This window comes from Cervus canadensis, chromosome 15 (genome assembly GCF_019320065.1).
Source record: "Cervus canadensis isolate Bull #8, Minnesota chromosome 15, ASM1932006v1, whole genome shotgun sequence".
NCBI lineage: Eukaryota > Metazoa > Chordata > Mammalia > Artiodactyla > Cervidae > Cervus > Cervus canadensis.
Window position 1 is genome coordinate 5540982 of NC_057400.1, and position 21353 is coordinate 5562334.

Genomic DNA, 21353 nt, shown 5'->3' on the forward strand with positions numbered 1-21353 from the left:
TATAGCATTTGGATTTCCAACCCAAAGTGTAGGGGGTTGTTTGAGGTCTCTGGAATGTATATTCTAGACCCAAGTGATTATCACAAGTAATTCTCAGCATCTTGTTGCCCCTTTTCAGTGTATAAACAGCCCTGGAGCAAAGATAGACTCTTTACTGCAGGCTTCTCTCTCCGGATTTTAGTTTTCTTATGTTTTGTGACCTGGTAGTTTTTCTATGCCTTCTTAGTTCTCCAGTGTTTCCAAGCAGATGTACTTTTATGTGAAATTCCACACTTGTAGTTGTTTTTATCATGAGGGGTGGCCTGAGTTAGTCAGCCATTATTACCTCCTTTTAAAAGTTACAGGATAAAAAAAAATAAAAAAATAAAAGTTACAGGATAAAGGAACTGTGTTAGCCCTTAAACACATCTGTTCCAAACTAATTCATTACTAGTTAGTAAAGTAGGGATTTATTATCACTTACCATGAATCCAGTATCATGCTGTGCATTATGGAAGTTTCAAGGAAATACCAGGCATGGTATTCCTTACATTCAAGGACATTAAGCTGGGGACACAAACATAAACTTAAAATCAGATAGAATATTGGAGGAGACAAGGGTCATGCAAGATTGCTGGTTTCGTGAAAACTGTGGGTGGAGTGAGGGGCGTGAGCCGACCCTCCGCCCTTCTCTCCCGGCCGTCTGCGCGCAGTGGGCAGTGCCCTGTCATCCCTGCTGTACATGGCAGCTCTTCTTTGGCTCCTGCACTGTGTTTAAGACGCGTCTGAGGCCCTTCTGGGGCTGCCTCCCCTGCCCGCTCCCAAGTCCTCAGATGTTCACTCTGCCCACCTTCGCCCCTCACTCTTCTCTCGGCTGGGAGGTCTTCTCTTCCTTTAGTGTGAGGCCAGTTCTTCACAGCTTACTAGCCTTGTGCAGTGCACCCCCTCTGGAAAACCTCCTCTGCCAGCCCAGGCCCTCTTCCCAGGAATCCTAGGCATGGCCTCCCCTGATCTGAATCAGTATGTTTGACCCCTGCACTGGCAGTGACCATGGTTTGGGGCTAACAGCTATCATCTGGGTCATCTGGCCTTTTCCATGCACCAAGCACTATTGCAAGCACTTCATGTGCACACAGTGACCTTTGCTGTAGCTGTTACTGTGTCCCCATTTAACAGGTCAGAAAACTGAGGCACAGAGAGGTTTCACAGCTCCTAACTAGAGTTGTCTTCTGCGCAATGACTTTATTCAATTCTCCCTTTCTTCAATAGGGAAATGGGAATGTAGGAGAAGGGCCTGAGCTGTGAAGACAAATATTTGTGGGTTGCCTCTCCTTTCCGGCCCCACTGGGGCCGTGACTAAGGGTGAAGTAGACAAGTGTTGTGGGGGGGAGTGGACTGTGCTCTGGCCTCTCCATCCTAGGTCCCTGGGGCTTGCTGTATCCATCAGCCTTGTCTTCCGGAGCAGTCTCTGGACTCCCCCAGTCTGTCTGGGTGGGAATTTTGGGAACACTGCTGCCTAGGATTTAGTCAGGCCTGCTCTGCTCGGACCTGGCAGTAAACCTCCAACCTGGAAAAGTTTAAAGTTTGTTTTCCCAAATTCTGCAAGTGGGTAAACTGACATGGGCTGTCATATTTGAAAAGACCATAGTCCTCTTACATCACAGTCTTGTGGGAATTCTGAAGGGATGTGGTGAGAACTGAGGTCCATTATTAATATTTCTATAATGAATAGCACTCCCCCCTCCAACCAGTGGTGCACCCAGACACATGCTTAGGGTTTCATCAAGGAAAAGACAGTTCCTAATGATTGAGAGTTTGCTCTTTTTTTTGAAAAATAAACTTAACTTTTTAGAACAGTTTTGGATTTACAGAAAAATTGCAAAGATAGTAGAGTCCCCCATGTATCTATCCCATGTCGAGCCTCCCCATCATATATCACTGTCTGACACTAGTGTGGTGTATTTGTTGAAGTTAATAAAACAGTATTGATAGGTTGTGATTAACTGAAGTCCACAGTTTATTCGGGTCTTTTAAAATTCTGTCTAACGTCCTTTATCTATCCCAGGCTTCCATCTAGGGTTTGCTGTTTCAGTTGCTAAGTCCCGTGCAGCTCTTTTGCCGACCCCCTGGACTGTAGCCCACCAGTCTCTTTTGTCCATGGGATTTCCCAGGCAAGAAGACTGAAGTGGGTTGCCATTTCCTCCTCCAGGGAGTCTTCTCAACCCAGGGATCTAACCTACCTCTCTTGCATTGGCAGGCATGACCTAAGAAGCTCACACTCTATTTGTCTCCTAGGCTTCTCTTGGCAGTGACAAGGAGGAAGGAAATTTGACTTTACTTTTTGTTGACTTCGATGGTTTTGAGATGTATGGTAAGATATTTTGTAGGCTGTCCCTCTCTGGGGATCTGATATTGTTATTCGACTGGGCTTGTGGGTCTTCAGGCTAAGGATCACAGACCTAAAGCCCCCTTTTATCACATACCAAGCATACACACCTCCAGCCTGATTTATGGCTGTGGATGTTGACCTTGAAGATCTGGCTGAGGTTCCAGTACCCTTTGTCAAGCTTTTCGGTTGTACCCGTTACTCCCCCTACTCTTTAGCTACTCTCCCTACTCTAGGGCTTTGGAAGGAAATGAATGCATGATTCCTCATCTTCTGTAGCTCATAAATGAAGTCATTAAAATTTTTTTTTACTGTTATAGGCTTTTAAAAAAACCTGTCACAGAACAATGTTCTCTTTATACAAAAATTAAAAGATTATGCCCTTATAATATCTTCAAGTCACCAATCCCTTACAAGGACAGTATGTGTATTGTGGTTATTATTGGGCAAATTTTGATTGCTTTGTTTTGAAACAGTGACTTTAAAGCTGAATAGAAAAGCCTGCTGTTTCTACTTTTCCTGGTCGCAAAACAAGGGCAGGCAGATTCAAGGACTCGTCATATCATTATCTGGGGTAGCTTCAGGATAATTATCATCACCGCAATTTTGTTCGTTGGTTCTATATAAACATCAGACCGTATCCCAGGTCGTTTCTGAACTATGTTAAATAAAGTTGCACAATGCAAGAGTGCTTCCTACGGAGCAACACACACACACACACACGGCTTGTAGGGCTCTCGTTTTAATGGTAGAGCGAGGTGGCAAGGGCGAGTTGGGGGGTTAAGAGTCACCAGTTACCTGTGTAACTGTAAAAGAGAACACAGGTACTCTAGGAACAATTAGGCGCGAGCAGGTGCCCGGTGCGGGTGTTCTGCTCAGTGGTGTCCGACTCTGCGTAATTCCACGGACTGTATGTAGCCTGCCAGGTTCTCTTGTCCACGGGATTCTCAAGGTTAAGAGTACTGTAGTGGGTTGCTTCTCCAATCCTGGCGCCAGAAGAAAGAGACAAAGAGATGAACAGTAGGGGTTTTGGTAGTTTTTCTTGGGGAAGCATGTGGATTGTAAAAACTCTGAACTCTGTTCTGTCAGCTCTAAGCGCCATCTACCGGTTCTCACCAGGACTGCATTTTCATTTTAAGGAACTGTTCTTACAACAAACAAATCGTGGAAAAAGAGATTTTTCTTTTTTCCAAAAATTGCACCGTGATAAAGCCGAGCTTTAGCCGGTGCGGGCGTGTTGCATAGGCGTTAGCAGTACTGCCCTCGCTAAGCGCTCATCGGACAGTAGCGCAACCCCAAGAAAAGGATGGTTGGTAGAGCTTTCGCGTGCGGCGCGAGTAGCAGGCGCCAACACTGGGTTGACTTGTGGCGACTAACTCAGCAGTGCCGCCGCAGCCGCCCGGCAGCGGGTGAACCTCCACTGATCACGGCTTCTGAAGCTCGCCACCAACACTTCGTTTTCGGAGGCTCGGAAGGTCGCAAAGAGGCCGTTCAGTGGTACCCAGAAGGCCGCGCGCCGGCCGCGAGCCGATTTGCATACGCGCGCCCTGCCGGGGCGGGGCTTCGACGGGAGTTCCCGCCCTCCTGGGCTGGCGCCCGGAGGCGGCTCGCGGCGTCTGTGTTTGAGTAGCGTCTCGCTGAAGACTCTCTCGTATTAGCTCTGTCAACCGCCCTTTCGGACAAGAGCGGCCCTCTTCCTGATACCCAGCTTCACCCTCGGGTCGGTGCTCGCTCGGGCTCCCGGGCCGAGTCTGAGCCAGAGATGCGGGGGCGCGCCTGCAGCCGGCGGGCGAGGGCGCCAAGCCGCCGATGGGCCGCTGACGAGAGCCCACTGTTTGCCGTTGCAGGTGGTTCTCCTGGGCATGGACATCCTGTCCGCGTTGGTCACCCGGCTGCAGGATCGGTTCAAGGCGCAGATCGGTACAGGTGAGCTCTCTCCTCCCGTCTCGGCCTTCACTGGGTCTCCCCACACCCTGCACTTGGCTGTACCCGCCCCATAGCCAGCCCTCGTTCAGCCCCCCACCTTTTCTTTCTAGCCCGCTCTCCCCGGCTCGCCCCCACCTCCTCCTGCATCTGTAGATGCTGCCCCGCTGCCCTCGCTCCCCTCGTGCGCCTTCTGGATCTGCCGCCTTCGCGCACCTGCTGGCATCCGCCCCCCCCCCCCCCCCTTTCCATATCTTTCTGCTCTTTTCCCATCTTCCTGTTCTAGGACTAGCTATTACTTTTATTTCTTATGCCAATTACCATCATGCTGTGCTGCCAACCAAACCCTGTTTGCCTCTGACCCTTCTCTTGGAGAGGCATTGCCTTTTCTCTTTGAGAGTCTTATAGATCCGACGCAGCTGTATTTTTAAACAGTTTATTGTTACTATGACTGTTTTCACTTTGGTTGTCAGTGTCATTTCAAGTGTGTGGTGAATGATTACTTTTATTTTGAAGGGAAAACAGTGTCAGAATAATGAAATAAAAATAATATCAGGTTTCAAAGTTTAAGAGACGGTTTTATTCCCAACCTCTGGGCTTTCATAACAACACAACAAGCCCTAACCCTTTCCTTTTAGCATTTCTCGTTATGACAGGTACACATATATTTGTGCATTTCTGTTAACTTTCGGTCAATGTGCATGTTTAGATAAAGTCATGAGCTCTTCCCACTCTGCCATAAACTGTGTATCTGCAAATGAAAATCCCTCTTATTTTTATTAATTTGATTATTTAATACCAAATTAGATGAATTGTTCACGATTATTTTCTGTAAAATAAATTTCTAACAGACTTTTAGAAGAAGCAAAGTGAGTTGACCTCTGACATCCAAGTGCCCTTGGAACAGCAGGGATGGCCCACCCAGGCTGTGCAGAGGAAGGGCAGGCGGAGAGCTGCATTCTGTCTGATGAGCATGCAGAGATGTTATGTAAAGTGAAAAGCAGACTGAGCCTTAAGTGTCTGTTCGTCCACCCCGAGTAGATGCACGGGGGCCTCTCTCTCTTACCTGGATTTCCTTTTGTGTTGACTCTTTGCTGCCAAGGTCTTCCATTGACATCCATTTTAATAACATTCCCGCAGCTTAAAAACACATTGGGAACTGCCCAGAGGGAGGTGGCATAAGGAAGAAGACAAACAGTGTGTCCATGCAAAGGATTTTTGCAAATTCTCATAGTATCTCCCATGAATTTGAACGGGAGGGGATTTACAGTGGTTGGTGGGTGTAGCGTGATCTGCCTCATTTAGGCCAGGATTTTGAGATATCTTGTTAATGGAAATACCCACAGTTGGTGACCTCGGGCTATCAGAGTAGATTTGATCAAGTTGCATTTTAATTTCCAGTGCTGCCAAGTTTAATAGACAGACTGGGAGATGCTAAAGACTCTGTGAGGGAGCAAGACCAGGCCCTGCTGCTGAAGATCATGGATCAGGCTGCTAATCCCCAGGTGAGACCAGGGTGTTCCTGCAAAGTGTCCGTGGGTTTCGGAGAAAAAAAATTTATGGTATTTCATCTGGCCCCTCTTACCCGCCCAGTGGAATTTTACAGAGGGTATACCTTTGAATAAATTAGTGAACTTAACATGGGTATGGGGTGCTTGGTTTAATTTCTTAGACTCAAGCTTATTTACGTAACTGACTCTTTGTGTCTCTGAAAAGATGGAGCTGTGATGTCAGGGCCATCGGCAGCCTGGCTGCAGCCCTGGCCCGTGTCTGCTGGTGAGCTGGGCTGCTGGGACAGACAGCCAGAGATACAGCTCTGTCTTACTGGTCCAGCTGTCCATTGTTGGGGGGTGGGGCAGGGTGAGATGGTGTGAGGAGAAGCTTTCCCAGGGCAGGTAAAACCTAGACTAGTCTGGGAAGCAGAGCAGGTTAGAGGGTGGGGTGGGCACAGCTCTTCCGGCCCAGAGAGCAGCGTGAGCAGGTGACCTCTGGTAAGTCACCCCGCCTCTGCTTCATTTTCCCCACCTGGAAACTGGGGACAGTCCCACCTCTTTTTCAGGGTTGTCGGGAAAATTAAATGCAATTACATAAAGGAATGTGTTTTGAAAGGTTTTAGCTTGATATAGAAACCTATGTTACCATTTTCCAAAAAGCTCCCCAGAGGGCTGGTGAAAGCGGGGAGGGATATGGCACCTGTGGTGAGGCCCCTGCCCTGGGGCCCCCAGCTTGGATCGGCTGCAGCAGCCTCCTCCCCTCCTCTCCCCCCTTAACCTCTGCCCTCTGCAGTACGTGTGGGACCGGATGCTGGGCGGCTTCAAGCACAAGAACTTCCGCACCCGGGAAGGCACGTGTCTCTGCCTCGTGGCCACCCTCAACGCGTAAGTCTGGGTGGGGCTTGAGGGCTTCCTTGGCCAAGCTTTTGTATTTGTAACTTTTAACTTTGAAATCATCGTATATTTATAGGAAGATGTAGAGAAACGTCCTGGGAGGTGCCTCGCACCGCCCGCTGTCTTGCGAGTGCGTAGTACAGGGTCCAGACCAGGAAATCGGTGTTGATGGAGCGTGTTCAGGTTCCTCCAGTGACACACGTGTGCCCTGTGTGTTCTGTGTGTGCCCGGCCCCGTCACAAGTGCAGCCCGGGTCACTCGCTGCCACGTTCACGGGCAGCCCGGTACCCCACCCCAGGACGCTCACAGTGCTGGTCTAGCCAGTCCCCAGCCTCTGCCAGCCAGTCACCTGCTCTCCAGCTCTGAGGTTTTATTAAGAATGTTACATGAATGGAATCACACGGAACGTGACCCTTTGAGATCAACTTTGTTTTTTTCCTCACAGCATAATTCCCTTGAGATTGCATGTATGCTGTGGCCGAACAGTTCATTGCTTTTTATTGCCAAGTAGAATTCCCTGATATAGATGTATCATAATGTATTTAACCATTCACCTGTTGAATACTTCGTTTTTGGTTATTACAAATAAAACTGTTATGAATACATGCATATACCAGTTTCTGCCTGAACAGAAGTTGTCATTTATTTTGGGTCAGTGCCCAAGAGTGCAATTGCTAGGTCATTTAGCAAGTTCGTTTTAGTTTTTAAGAGAAATTCTTAGCTATTTTCCATAGTTGTCTGTACTGTTATACATTCCCACTATCAGTGTGTGAATGATTTCGTTTCTTCAGAAACTAGCGTTGAATGTTATCGCTGTCTTTAATTTTAACCATTTTGATGTGCATGTAGTTTATGTTATTGTGGTTTTGCTTCCTTAATGACTGTTGATGGTTTAAGATTAAAAATTACAGATCACCTTTCCTGATTGTGAAAGTATTACTGTATATGTCACAGAAAATCAGCATGAAGAAGAAAGTGATCATTGTCTATAATTCTGCTACCTTCAGATAATCACTGTTAACATGTAGCATTTTGTTCCAGACTTTAGAGTTTTATTATTTTTTTAAAAACAAAATGGTTAGTTTAATGTTTACATTACTTGGTGGTTTTTTTCCCCTCTTAATGTGCTAGATTTTAAGGGTCATTAATTATGGCATATGTGTGAAGCTTTTAAAAAATGTTTCTGGCCTTTGATAGCAGTTGTTTCACTTCTTTATTCTGAGGGAGTAACCGAGGGTAGTCAGAGAACTGTGTTGAGAGAGCTTGTCTGTGACCGCGCTTACGGCGCTGAACGGTTGCAGTAGCTGGGTTGTTCTCAGCAGGGCAGTGTCCCCTCAGCCGTTCGTCGCAGCCTTTTCATCAAGCGCTGTTACCTGAATGTCTGTTGTAGCGGGGAGCTGCACCCAGTGGGGGAGAGGGTTAGCGGAGGGCTCCAGGGGCCTGCCTGGGAGCGCAGTGAGTCAGGTGGAGTAGGAACCGTCATGGGACGGACAGTGATGCCAGCATGGCGGGACCCCCGGTGGGGCAGGCTCGGGCTCAGCTTGGAGGGACCCCAAGTGCGGGGAGACTTGTGGAAAGCACTCGCAGTCTTGGACTCTGTGCAGAGGGCTTTTGGGTGTGTGTTTATTTTGGAAGCAGGTAAGGGGGGATGAGGAGTGAGCCCTGGTGAGAGAGAGTGGTGGGGTAGGGGAGGTGGCCTTCTGTCTTCTGTTTCCACCACCAGTAAAGCATTCCTTTTGTTTTCAGCTCTGGAGCACATACGTTAACACTAAGCAAGATCGTGCCACATATATGTAACCTACTAGGAGATCCCAACAGCCAGGTGAGTGTACTTAGCAAGAAGGGTAAAGTGCTGGTCTCCCAGAGTGCAGGTGCGTTTGGTGCTGTGTGGGCGGGACTTTACTCAGCTCTTAGCTCCAGGCTTGTTTGCAGTTGTTGGGTTAATCTGGGGTCCTGGGTAGACCTGGGAGCCACTCTGCTCTTCTCTCCAGGTCGGGATGGGCCCCCCATTAGCCTGTAAAGTGACATCATCCAGACCAGCCTCCAGGAGAAGGACACTGTGGTCCCCGTCTGTGTAGCCAGAGAGGTGGGCCTGGGGGAGGGAGCAGTGGCCGCCTCCCAGAGGGGGAAGGGGGCTGTACAGGGCCTGGGGCCCTTCTCGGAGGCGGCGGGAAGGTGCCATGCTTTCTTTGGGTGGTGGCCACACTGGTGCCTCACGGATGTTTTATGTAAAGAAAACAAGAACCGAGAAACAGCAAAGCACCACTGCCCTGTGTCAGGGCGGGGGTGGGGGGCGGCGCAGGTGAGCGGTGAGCCCGCCTCAGAGGCACCGTTTCTCTCTAGGTCACTCCTGGGGCCATCAAGGGCCCTGGCTGTCACCTTAGCTCACACAGCCGCTTAGATCAAGGGGCTTAACGTGGGGCCGGGACTTACAGAAGTGCACACTTTGACCCTTGAACAGCATGGGTTCAGAGCGCACAGGCCCGCCTTCAGGCGGATGTTCATAGGGTACACCGCTACACTGCATGGACCCTGCGAATCTGGATCCAAGGCGGCTGAACCACGCATGTGTGGCGGGGTTGCGCCCTGACCCCCGTGTTGTCCAGGGGTCGACTGTAGGCTGGGAACAGCACCTGAGTTTCAGCGTTGACTGGCAGCAGCTGAAGGGAGCTCCGTGGACAAGCCTGCCTTCCCCTCACTGCCCCGGCTCAGCGCCCAGAGCCTGGGGTCTGAGCGCTTCCTGCCCGCTGCTCCTTCCGTGTCTCTGGGCTTCATCCCAGTTGCATCCCTGCCTCCTTTCTGGGGCTCTGCTGTGCTGCCCATCCCTGCTTAATGCCGGCTGTGCTGGTCCCCCGCCTGCACCCACCTCCTCCTGCTCGCCCCCTGCCCAGCCTTACTGAGACCTGACAGTGGTGGGACGCTCGGGCGCTTTCATTTTTTGAATCATGCTTTATTGTGCAACATTCATTTAAAAATGACAGAATCTACTTTTTAAAAAGATTCTAACTTACCAAATGAACTGTTTTGCCTTTTTGCCCCCTTAATGTCTTGCCTCCACTTTGTTTTCTGTGGGAAAAATAATTTATGCAGGTCATACTCTGAGGCTGTGACCCCTGCCACATGGTGTCCTGTCCTTCTGTAGAGCAGGAAAGCCAGCCAGGCTGGCTGAGGCGCTTTGTTCCTCACTCAGGTGCTTACCTGGTGGCTCAGACGCTGAAGGGGAGGAAATGGCAGCCCACTCCAGTGTTCTTGCCTAGAGAATCCTGTGGACAGGGGAGCCTGGTGGGCTGCTGTCCGTAGGGTCGCACAGAGTCAGACACGACTGAAGTGAGTTAGCGTGCATGTGTGCATTGGAGACAGAAATGGCACCCACTCCAGTGTTCTTGCCTGGAGAATCCCAGGCACAGAGGAGCCTGGTGGGCTGCCGTCTCCGGGGTCTCAGAGTCGGACACGACTGAAGCGACTTAGCAGCAGCAGCAGCAGACGGTAAAGAATCTGCCGCACTGTGGGAGACCTGGGTTCAATCCCTGGGTCGGGAAGATCCCCTGGAGGAGGGCATGGCAATCCACTCCAGTATTCTTGGAGAATCCCCACGGACAGAGGAGCCTGGCAGGCTGCAGTCCATGTTGTCACAAAGAGTCAGACTCAGTAACTAAGCGACTAAGCGCAGCGTAGGTGCTTACTCTGGTCTGACAGGTGATGTGAGTATTCACACTGGGCCCGGGAGGCTGAACGGGGGTCAGTGAGGCCGGGCTCGGTGGGCAGGCATCGGCCATCTAGAGTAGACAGCATCTGTAGCCAGTTTCCCACACTGAGCATCTGAGGAGCCTGTGTGTTCACATCTGCCCGAGGAGCGCTTCTCTGCACGTGAGCGAGTGCATGCGGACTAACAGGCCCGAGGGCTCAGCTCCACCCCGGGGACGCCGCCTGCTCCCCTGACGCCAGCCTCCTTAGCCCCCCGCTCCTGGGGGTGTCTGTCCATGTGCTTGTGCCCCTGACTTCACTTGCGTTTTCTTGTCCGTCTCTCCTGCTGGTCTCCGAACCATCAAGGTCTGGACTACCCTGTCTCCTCTCTGTCGTCCCAGGACTGCCTTAGGACTGAGCGGGTTCTCCAGGGCTCTGTGCATGGCTTTCCCCTCTTGGTTGTGGCCGTCTCAGACGGTAGAGGCCATTGTGTCTTCCTGGTGCTGTCTCTGCACTGGGCGCCCAGCGTTATGGTCAGCTTCCATCCGGCTCTCAGTCCTCTGGTGGTGGCAGCGGGGTGTGTGTGTGTGTGTGTGTGTGTGTGTGTCTGTGTGTGTGTGTGTGCGCGCACGCGCGCGCTTGTGGAGGGCTCTGCATGGTCCTGCACGTGGCTCCTCGTGTCAGTGGGATTTACCTTTAAGGTGAACCCTGTAGACACTCTGCCCCAGAGGGTGTGAGTCCTTTGATTGTGCTGTTGTTGCACAGTGACCTGCTCCTCAGAGTGACCCCACACACGGGCTCTGTGTGGCTTGGGATGCTTTTGGCTGCTGAAAGTAACTCAGAATCACGAGAGCAGCGGGGACAGTGTATTATCCCCTGTGAAGGGGGCCCGAGGGAGGGAGGCTGCAGGGCGTGTTAGCAGCTGCGTGATGTCCCCGGGCCTGTGCGTGCCTCTCTGTTCTTCCGGGCTGCCCACCCCCTGGGCTTCCTTCTCTGCAGCTCTGCCCACAGGCCTGGCACGGGTGCGGTCCAGCTGTATGTATGTCCGGCCCTCCTGGCAGATGAAAGTGGGGTGCCCCGCTGTCCCTCTCCTGTTTCAGCGTTTTTGTATGGAAAGGTCCACACTCGGATAAAGTGGAGAGAGGGCTGTGCTGCACCCCGGGTGCCGTCACGTGGCCTCGGCAGTGGACCACATGAGGCCAGTTTACTTCGATCGCTTTTGCTCCCCCACCCCATCATGTGGAAGCAAAATGTATTGAAGGGATGATTTTGAAGGAAATCTTAGACAGCAGGTGATTTAGTTCTCGACTCCTCCAAAAGGAGCGGGCTCCCCACCTAATCTTAACACCGCTGTCGCTTCCCGCTCCTTTGGAATGACTCGTTCCCTCGTGTCGTTAAATGCCCAGTCCAGTGCACTTCTCCCTGAGGGCCTCCTGTGGTTTAGTGTTCCCTGCGTTTCTCTTTCCCCAAGTGGAGAGATGTTTTCCAGGAGCTTTCCTCAGGTTTCCTGTCGTATCTCGTGGTTGAGAGTTGTGTCTTGGGCCCCTGCGTTATCCCAGGGTCCGGGGAGGGACAGGAGGATGGGGTGGCTTTACACTCATGAGATGCTGCCTTCCTAGCTGAGGTCAGGGTTTCCTCCTTTGGGGTGTGGGTTGCAGAACAGGGCCTATGTCTTTTGCCTAGGAGGACAGGGCAAAGGCAGCCAGCAGTCTGGAGACACTTGCTCAATAGGGAGTCCCTTGCCAGATTGGAGAAGGAAATGACAACCCACTCCAGTACTCTTGCCTGGAAAACCCATGGACAGAGGACCCTGGTAGCCTACAGTCCATGCAGTTGAAAAGAGTCGGACACGACTGAGCGACTTCACTTTCACTTTCTGCCAGATAGGGGAAACTCCAGTTCTGCCTGAAAACCTCTGATATATCTTTATGAGCTGCCCAGCTGGCCTCAGGCAGTGAGGTATCCTGTCTGCAGGCCCCCACCCCCGGCTGCTGTCTGTTTTCCTGAGGAGTTTGATCTGCATCTTCTGAGCCTAAAACCATCTTGCAGAGCCTGAGGACCAGTGTTGATCTCAGCGCTCTCTGCAGCCGGCCCTGGGCTGGGCTGGCTGTGCGTGGGTGCCGGGCGGGTGGGAGAATGACCTCCCTGGTGAGGGTTTGACCAGCACCTGAGAAGTGGGTGGGTTGGTGGCTGTGGGGGGTGGGGTGACTTTGGCCTTGCAGGGGTTTCTGGGGCCCTCCTTTTCCCTGAGAGTGAGGCCTCCCCTTGAGTTCCAGGCTCTGTAGGGAGCCTGTTTCCTGCCACTCACGTCTGGGTGGAGTGGAGTGGGGCGGGGCGGGGTGAGGTGAGGCGGGGCGGGGCGGGGCGGGGCGGGGCGGAGTGGAGTGGAGTGACAGGCAGGCCCTGGGGCCCTTGTCTTTTGCTCCCTGAGTGGTCTGAGCTGTTGGGGTTCCTTTGCAAGGTGAGCCTGCGGGTGGCCAGAAGCCCGGCCGGGACCTCCATCGTTGCATGTAGAGGTGAACACTGCTTTGTCCCTTCAGCCTTAATTGACTTGCTTTAGGGACACTTGTCTTCTCAGCTGCGTTACAATAGTTGATAGTGCCACACACAGTCTGTTTGTTCTGTGATTCTTGAATCGAGGGTCGTTTAACTGACCCTGTAGCTTTCTGAGCCTGAAGAGGAGTTATTTAAAGGCTAAGGTTGTTAGTCTGAAAGATGTAGATAATACCAGCTCCACCAGCCATTGTGTTGAGTGCTTCATATTCAGGACCACGGGGCACAAATGGCTGGCCTGAACTTGAATTTCGGTCTACAGGTGGGTGCGTGTGTGTGTCCATACACGTGTCTGCAGGGTGGTTTTTACTTTTGGACTTGGGACAGTTTCACATTTGGGAGATGTGTGTTTCTGAGTGTTCTCCGGAGAGTGAGGGTGAGGCAGAGCCGTGCTTGCAGCACCCCAGTATGCGTGCCCCCACGGCCATGAGCTGGCGGCCTGCTGGTAGCTGCCTGCCTGAGGCTGCACTCTGCTGCCCCCTGCCCTCGGGGTCCCCTGCCGGGGTCCTGCGTCCTCGTCCCCCCACCCTGCTCTGCCCATCGTGTTCCCTGCCTGGGCCGTGTGGCACCCTAGTTTGGCACCTAATAGGCAGTCAAATATTCGTTGAGTTGAGTCCATTATTTTTTTTAACCTCAAAGCAACCTTCCAGTTATGAAGGAGAGAATTGAGATTAAAAGAGTTTAAATATTTTGTCTAAAGTTATACAGTCTCTAAATGGCCAAGTAGGTCCTGAGGGCTACTTTGACTCTAAGGCTAGTAATTTTGTTGATTGATTGACTGAATAAGGTGATTCTTTAAATTCTATAGTGCTTTACGGTTTTTAGAAGTTACACACACAATTTCATATAGTAGTCCCATAATAACCCCCTTTCCACCCCTATATTGCCCCTGCCCCATTCCCGCTCCTCGCTGGCAACCACTAGTGTGTTTTCTCTATACAAACGTTTCTTTTTTGATTTATTTACTAGTTTGTTGTGTTTTTTAGATTCCACATATTAGTGATATCAGTATTTGCCTTTCTCTGTCTGACTTATTCCACTTAGAAGGCTAGTCATTTTTCCACTAAATCCCTTAAACTCTTTACAGCCCCGACTTGTAAGTAGCAGACAGGATATTGATTGCTCTTTAAAGAGTTTCCCCAGTGTGATCTGCTCTGGCTCTGAGCAGATATCATGACTAGAAAGTAAGCAGTGGCGATGCGCCTGTCATTGATTTCAGACAGTGGCATTGACTGCTTTTGTTAGATGTGCATGTCTCAATGTGAAAATGTTTACTGACATCAGAAATTATTTCCTTTCCAAAGTAATCTGGTAATCTCTGTTATTCAGCTCAGGCTGCCATGGCAGAATACCATAGACGGGGAGGCTTGAACAAGTGAAACTTGTTTCTGGCAGTCCTGGATCAGGGTGCCAGTATGGCCAGCTCTGGTGAGGGTTCTCCTCCCATTTTGCAGACACAGAGAGCCCTCTTATAAAGACAGCCCTCCTGTCGTATCAGGCCCACTCTTATGACCTCATTTAACCTGAATTACCTTCTTCACCGGCCCTGTCTCTGTCTACAGTCATGTTGGGTTTCAACAGGAATTTTTTCGGGGGCTAGGGGGTGTCACATACACAATTTGGTACGTAGCATCAAGTTTTAGGTGAGAAGATAGTAAGAACCTGGAGTTTGCCTGTCTATCACAAGGGGGAAAATGTGAGTAAAATTACCTGTCATGCACTACTGTTAATCATAGGATGACTTGCAATGTTCAGGACTGTAAACTGTATTCCTACTTCTTCTCTCGTTCACTCTCTGTTTCTTTGATTTCATTGCTTGAGACCAAATCTGGAATCATATTGTTCTCCTGTCTGTGCCTGCTCTCCTCCCCTGGGTACCCCCCACAGGCTGGCCTTGAATTCATTGGATTTAAAAAGTATTTTTCTTTCCACCTTTTTTACTGGCAGAATTTTAGATCTGTAGAAAAATGGAAAGGGTAGTACAGTGAATAGCCATATTTACCATTTAACATTTTGTCACATTTGTTTTATAACTCAACATGGATACTTAGGCACACATATACACACACATACACAGAGAAATACTTTTTATTCTTGAACCATTTGAAAGTATCTAGCACACATCTTTTTACTCCTATATAATAACAGAGATATTTTTATATAATCACATGCTGTTTACACATCTGAGAAATTTAACATTGATAGACTATTAAGTTAGTGCAAAAGTAATTGCAGTTTTGGATCATGGATTTTAAATCATTATAACTAGGGTCAAACACGTCTTTATTAATCAGAATAGGAACCATTACAATCAACATACTTTGCCAATGAGAAGTAAGTTTGTTTATTCCTGTAGCATAAAAATCTATGCTTTGGGATTCAGTGAACTCTTGGAAAGCATTTCCTACCTCCTTCTGGTTTGTGAGTGTTTTCCCTGCAAAAAGTTTTAGAGATGCTTGAAGAAGTGGTAGTCGGTTGGTGAGAGGTCAGGTGAACATGGTGGATAAGGCAAAACTTCATAACCCAATTTGGTCAACTTTTGAAGCTTTGGTTGTGCAACATGTGATCAGGCATTGTTGTGAAGAACTGGGCCCATTCTGTTGACCCATTCTAGCTGCAGACATTGCAGTTTCCAGTACATTTCCTCAATCTGCTGAGCATACTTCTCAGATGTAATGGTTTTACTGGAATTCAGAAAGCTGTAGTGGATCACATGGGCAGGAGACCACCAAACAGTGACCATGAGCTTTTTTTGGTGCAGGTCTGGCTTTGGGAAGTGCTTTGGAGCTTCTCAGGCCAACCACTGAGCTGGTCATTGCCGGTTGTTGTATAAAATCCACTTTTAATTGCCTGCCAGGCTCCTCTATCCATGGAATTCTCTAAGCAAGAATACTGGAGTGGGTTGCCATTTTATTCTCCAGGGGTTTAATTGCACATCACAATCCAATTGAGAAATGGTTTGTTGTCATATAGAATAAGAGGAGATGACAATTCAAAACAACAGCTTTTTTAAAAAAATTTTCGGTCAGCTCATGAGGCACCCACTTACTGAGCTTTTCCACCTTTCCAAGTTGCTTCAAATGCTGAATGATCATAGAATTATCAACGTTGCGTTCTTCGGCAACTTCTCCTGTAGTTGTAAGAGGATCGGCTTCGATGATTGGTCTCAGTTAGTTGTTGTCAACTTCCAATGGCCGGCCACTGCACTCCTCATCTGCAAGGCTCTTGTCTCCTTTGCAGAACTTCTTGAACCACCACTGCACTGTATGTTCATTGGCAGTTCCTGGGCCAAATGTGTTGCTGATGTTGCAAGTTGTCTGCACTGTTTTAGGACCCATTTTGAACTCAAATAAAAAGTTACTCAAATTTACTTTTTGTGTGACATCATTTATATAGTCTAAAATAAATATAAATAACATGTAATAAAACATTGTAATAACATTAGCAATAAAACAAAATGAGAAATGTGCATTAAAATGATGTATAACACAACCACATTTATATAGGAATGTATTCCAATATCAAATGGCAAAGTTCAACAATCCAAAATCCCAGTTACTTTTGCACCAGCCTTATGTTTGGTATATACACAGTCCATATTCAAATTCCCCCATTTTCTGTTTTGTTTTGTTTTTTAATAACGCTCATCCTGTCTCTGGAGCCTTATTTATCTGGACCTTCTTTCCCCTGTCTGTGTGTGGCCAGACTGCTGCCCTGAGCTTCCTGAAGCTTATGCCCTGCTGCTCCGCCTTCACGCCTCTGCACTGGCTGGTCACCTTGTTTGGAGCCTGTCTCATCCCATTTCTTCCTGCTGAAAAGCTGTGTTTCTAAGCACATTTTAAGTGGTTCCTTCCTCTTCCATAAAATGTTTCTTGGTATCCTCTGGTGTGCTCACTCCCCTCTACTGTGTGAGCTCTCTGTACTCTTTTGTACAACATTTATTACACCCTGCCCTGTATTGAATGTAGAATTTATGGACTTTTTCCATCTACCTTTCAGAACTTTGCACTTGAACACAGGTGCTGTATAACCTTCACCACACTTTTCTGTTGCTAAGTATTTAATTGGCCCACATCCAGAATGCTTTACATGGTGTTTTATTTTTAGAATGATTCACTTATTTGTAGTGTTTTCCACTTTGGTCTGAAATTTCTAGTTTCCAGACATCATCTTAAAGGATGAAAAGAACTGAGGGGTGTAGACTCTGACATGGACACAGGGCTGGGATCTGAGTTTTTCCGCGCTCTCTGGAGCCGTGCCCACAGAGTCAGAGCTGTCACAGCAGGCTCTGTCCCATGCCGCGTCTCGCAGGGGTTGTGTTCAGAGTCCCGTTGGTGAGTGGGTGATGAACTTGGGGTGTTGGATAGCCTGTTGTGTCCGCAGCAGGAAGCACTGGGAATGACACAGAGCAGCTGTAAGATCTCTTCTTTTACATCTAGGTTCGAGATGCAGCAATAAACAGCTTAGTGGAAATTTACAGACATGTAGGAGAACGTGTGAGGGCAGATCTCAGTAAAAAAGGATTGCCACAGTCCCGGTGAGTTCAGACTTTTTTCCTTTCTCTTGCTCTTTCCCCTCCTCTTTCTCAGTTAACATCCTGGTTTGCATTGCTTATTTTGTTATGGGGTAATTTTTTTGAAAGACGATATGGTGAGAAGATTGGTGGATGGCAGTCTTGTCCAGATCATGTCTCAGGGGTCCCCTTTCATTCCACTTGCTCAAAAGTAGGACTTTCTCACCCAGACATCTGACCTGGTCCCATGCCACAGACTGTTTTTAGAAGCATATTTAAAAGTGATTGGTGTTGAAAGATTTTGCATTCTCTGGGTTCATGTGGTTCTATATTTCGTATGTACATGGAACCTGGTATCTTGGGGGCTTGGAGTGTATTTGTTTGAATGAAGCCTTCCCCAGATAAATCTGGATAGAAATATATAAGTGATAATTCTGGATATCTTTGAGATGGTAGCTTTGTGGCTAGTAATGCCAGTTTCAACATGCAAGTCTCCAGTGCAAGGAGATTAGTGTCTTACCATATCCAGAGTCCCCTTGAGTCCACAGATGTTTCTGTTGTCAAACTTTTAAAAATAATGAAAAATCAGTTATCTATGATTTTAAACTGTGATGTAGAAATTTTATACCAAATGAGTTTTAAACCTTTTGACTGTCTAATTGGGAGAAAGTAATATGAAAACGCGGGGAAGTTAGGCCCGGATGGGACTCCCAAGTGGTTTGCCTGGGCCTGTCATTGTGCCCGTGGGGACAGCTGAGGCCAGTGCCAGGAAGTGACTGGAGGCACGACCCAGCTGGGAAGCCGGGGCTCAGGCTGACATCCTGGGCTTCGCTTTCTCTGTCCAGTCCACAGATGAGCTTGCAGAGTGTCGGGCATCTCCACCTGGGGCAGAATGTTGAGACACACAGGAGCCATCTGTCTTGACGCCCCTCAGTTGGGTGTGATGGAAGTGGGCGACTGGCCCTGCAGTCAGGGTGCCGGAGGCACTTGAGGCGGGCAGCCTTCCTTGCTGAGTGTCACATCTGACCGCATCATGGTCCCTGGGCCTTTGTTGTGTTTTTTTTTTTTTAAAGCACTGCAGTATTTTATAACAGTAGAAAATGCTGGGGATACTCGGTACTAGCAGACAACGTGATCCATGAGCCCTGGGGGAGGGGTCAGCAGTTGGTGTGGTGGACGCCAGCCATTTACACTGAAGCCTTTCAGTGGACAGGGTCATCAGACAAGAATACAGCCACTCTTCATGTTTTTTACGTGAAGGTAATCTGTGAGAGCAAGGGTTTTTAACTCTGGCATTTTATGAACCTCCACTTCGTAGTCTCTGAATATATGGTGAGAGCACTCGGGAGGGAGATGAACTACAAAGGCCTGAGCAGGCTCTCAGGGAAAGCTGGAGGCTGCAGGGACGCAGGGGCTACTTACTGATGATGTCACCGTCACTGTTGGGGAAATGGGTCTTGGGCCGTGAGAGCCTCTCCTGCCCGAGGCCTGGTGTCACCTCGCTGAGTGCCTCGTGGTGAGCCTAGGCCATGGCCGGCCCGTCTTCCCCGTGGGATTCCTCTGTCATGTTCAGCAGTCGCTCCAGCAGCTGGGCACGTGACGTGGTGAAACTGAGGTCTAGCGAGGTGGGCGCAGAGGGCGAGTCACGCTGCAGGCCGAGGCCTGCATTTGGGGTCGGCCTGGCTCTGCCTGGACGCTAGACTGCGGGGCTGCCCATCGTGTCCACAGAGCGGGGTCGGAAGCCTGGCCCGGGTGTGGCTGCCCACCTGCCTTCCTGTTGGGACTCTGGCATTTGTGGAGCCTTGGGCAGTGCTGGTTGAACAGCCCCCACAAACCCTGGCCCTCAGGTTTAATGAGCTTGCCTAGTGCCAGCATTCCATGCGTCCTGTCCCGGCTTGTGGCTGGGAATTGAGCATGTCCTTTGTGACTCCACCAGGAGAAACTCCAGGAATCTTGAGTCGAGTTTCCCGTGGTCCTCACCCCTTGGCTGATTCTCCTTTCTGTCCTTTTATATTGTAATAATCAGAGCTGTCAGTGTGACTGTGCCTGAGTCCTCCCAGTGAGTCGTGAAACCTGGGCTGGTCTTAGGGGCCCCACAGAGTGAGGGAGGTGAGGTCCTGGAGCTGGGGCTGGAGCCTTCTCGTGCAGACTCCCTGTCATGGTTTTTCCCCCACTCTCAACTCTACTCCCTTGAAAAAAAGAAAAGATTAAGAAGAAGTAACAGAAGAGTTAGTGCCTCTGTGATGAGGAATGAGTTTCCACTGTCTCATGTTAGCTGAAACCCTTCCTCAAGTTCTGGACCAGAAGGAGAGGGTAAGCCTAGGGAAGTGACCCCCCGCTTCACAGCCATTGTCGTAAAACTGGCAGACACGGTGCTTGAAGAACTAGGCTGTTGGTTCTTTATAAAACTTGACTGGAAGAATCGGAAACCTCTTTCATCTTTATATTTATTACAAGACAGTTACGTAAAACCTTGCACTATGAGGGTCAGAAGCTCTGAGTGTCACCTTAATTTTGATGGGGAGGAGTCCAGATAGAATAGGTCCTAGAAAGAATCTCCTTCCGTCATTTGGAAAGTTCAGTATCTGCTCTGTGTGGCTCCAAGTGGCTGACTAGAATGCTTTGAATATCCTAGACTTCTTTTACATCGTTATAGGTTTTTCATCGTTGTTACAGGAGCATAGAAGAATCTTTAGCTTGGCAAGATTCCATAGCACTAACAAAATATTGTGAAATTTGCTTAATGTTTTCTAAAACTTGCCTTTAGTCCTGGAATAAAAAATGTTGTCCTCTAGCAGCTGTCCTTGGCAGTTTAGTGGTTAAGAATCCACGTGTCCATTTCAGGGGACACAATTTTGATACCTGGTTGGGGAACTAGGGTCCCACATGCCCTGCACCACAGCAGAAAAGGAGACAACGTTGTCTTCTTATGAGTTTGTTCTCAACAAACTTGAGAACTTGGGTGAGTACTGTATTTGAGAAGATTAATTGTGTCTCTAGGAAATAAAATACATGATGAAAAAGAATGCCTTTCTCATGGCAGCTAACTGATGTAGTAAGAGTGATCTGATTTAGGCAGCAGTTTTCTTTGCCCATTTCACAAAGGAGAGAGAGTTGCGTATTCTTCAGCTTCACTTTGAAGGAGCTGGAATCATCATTTGGGTCGATGTGTTCAATTGTTATTTGAGTATGTCATCTGTTGGCTAAAGTCACTTTCATCCAAAGGAGAGAGTGGAGATATTCAGCCCAATCTCCATCTTAGAAGGTGTCGTCTGTGTGGGGTCTCAGCACAGCTGAGCTGTGAACGTCAGTCAGCATAGTATTTGGAAATGTTCTGTTGTTTTACACGTATTGTTTTCACAATTCACACACATGATGTGTTCAGAAACCAGGTACTGCACGATTCACTTCTCACTGTCCATTTTTAAGAGGCCATCGCTGTAGGATATTTGTGAGATGTCTCTGGATCTGAGGAAAATGTCGGTAGATCCTGTCACTTACTGTCCAAGGCTTCCCTTCACAGACAGATGCTGTCTGCCCACGTGGACACTCACTGTTACCCCACCATATATGCCAGAAAATATTTCTATTCCATATAGTATGATTTAGTTTGTGAGGCTTTGGTAGAAAGACTGCTGGTGTGAAGTTTCTTCTGGAACCACCATTTGGGAACCAGGCTCCTGAGACAGCAGCTGCTTTAAGTCTGAGGCTAGTTCTAAGCTCTAGATAGAGCTGAAATATGTCATTGGATACATTGTAACTCTTCAGTGAACTTTGTGAGCCTGCAGTTTTGAATATAGCTCTCATAGTATTTGTTTATAAAAAACTTGCAAACATTCACTAGACATTATTATCTAATGATTGTATTGTTAAGGGGAGAATTGAAGCTTTCTTATTTTTGGTTTTAATTTGCTTGCTAAAACTTTGA

At 48.7% G+C, this 21353-nt stretch overlaps 1 protein-coding gene and 1 non-coding gene across 13 annotated transcripts in view; one reads left to right on the forward strand and one right to left on the reverse strand.

The window, feature by feature from the left end:
- CLASP1 (cytoplasmic linker associated protein 1) overlaps window positions 1–21353 on the forward strand; it is a 263446-nt gene that overhangs the window by 88456 nt on the left and 153637 nt on the right. For all 12 annotated transcript variants that reach the window (XM_043488028.1, XM_043488035.1, XM_043488036.1 and 9 more), the window contains exons 3-7: window positions 4213–4291; window positions 5690–5793; window positions 6575–6666; window positions 8422–8497; window positions 17352–17449. In XM_043488028.1, the coding sequence (XP_043343963.1) occupies window positions 4213–4291; window positions 5690–5793; window positions 6575–6666; window positions 8422–8497; window positions 17352–17449 (449 nt within the window). The remainder of the gene's footprint in view (window positions 1–4212; window positions 4292–5689; window positions 5794–6574; window positions 6667–8421; window positions 8498–17351; window positions 17450–21353) is intronic.
- Window positions 3551–3676, reverse strand: LOC122454088. Its single transcript, XR_006273307.1, has one exon. It is a non-coding gene; the product is annotated as a U4atac minor spliceosomal RNA (small nuclear RNA).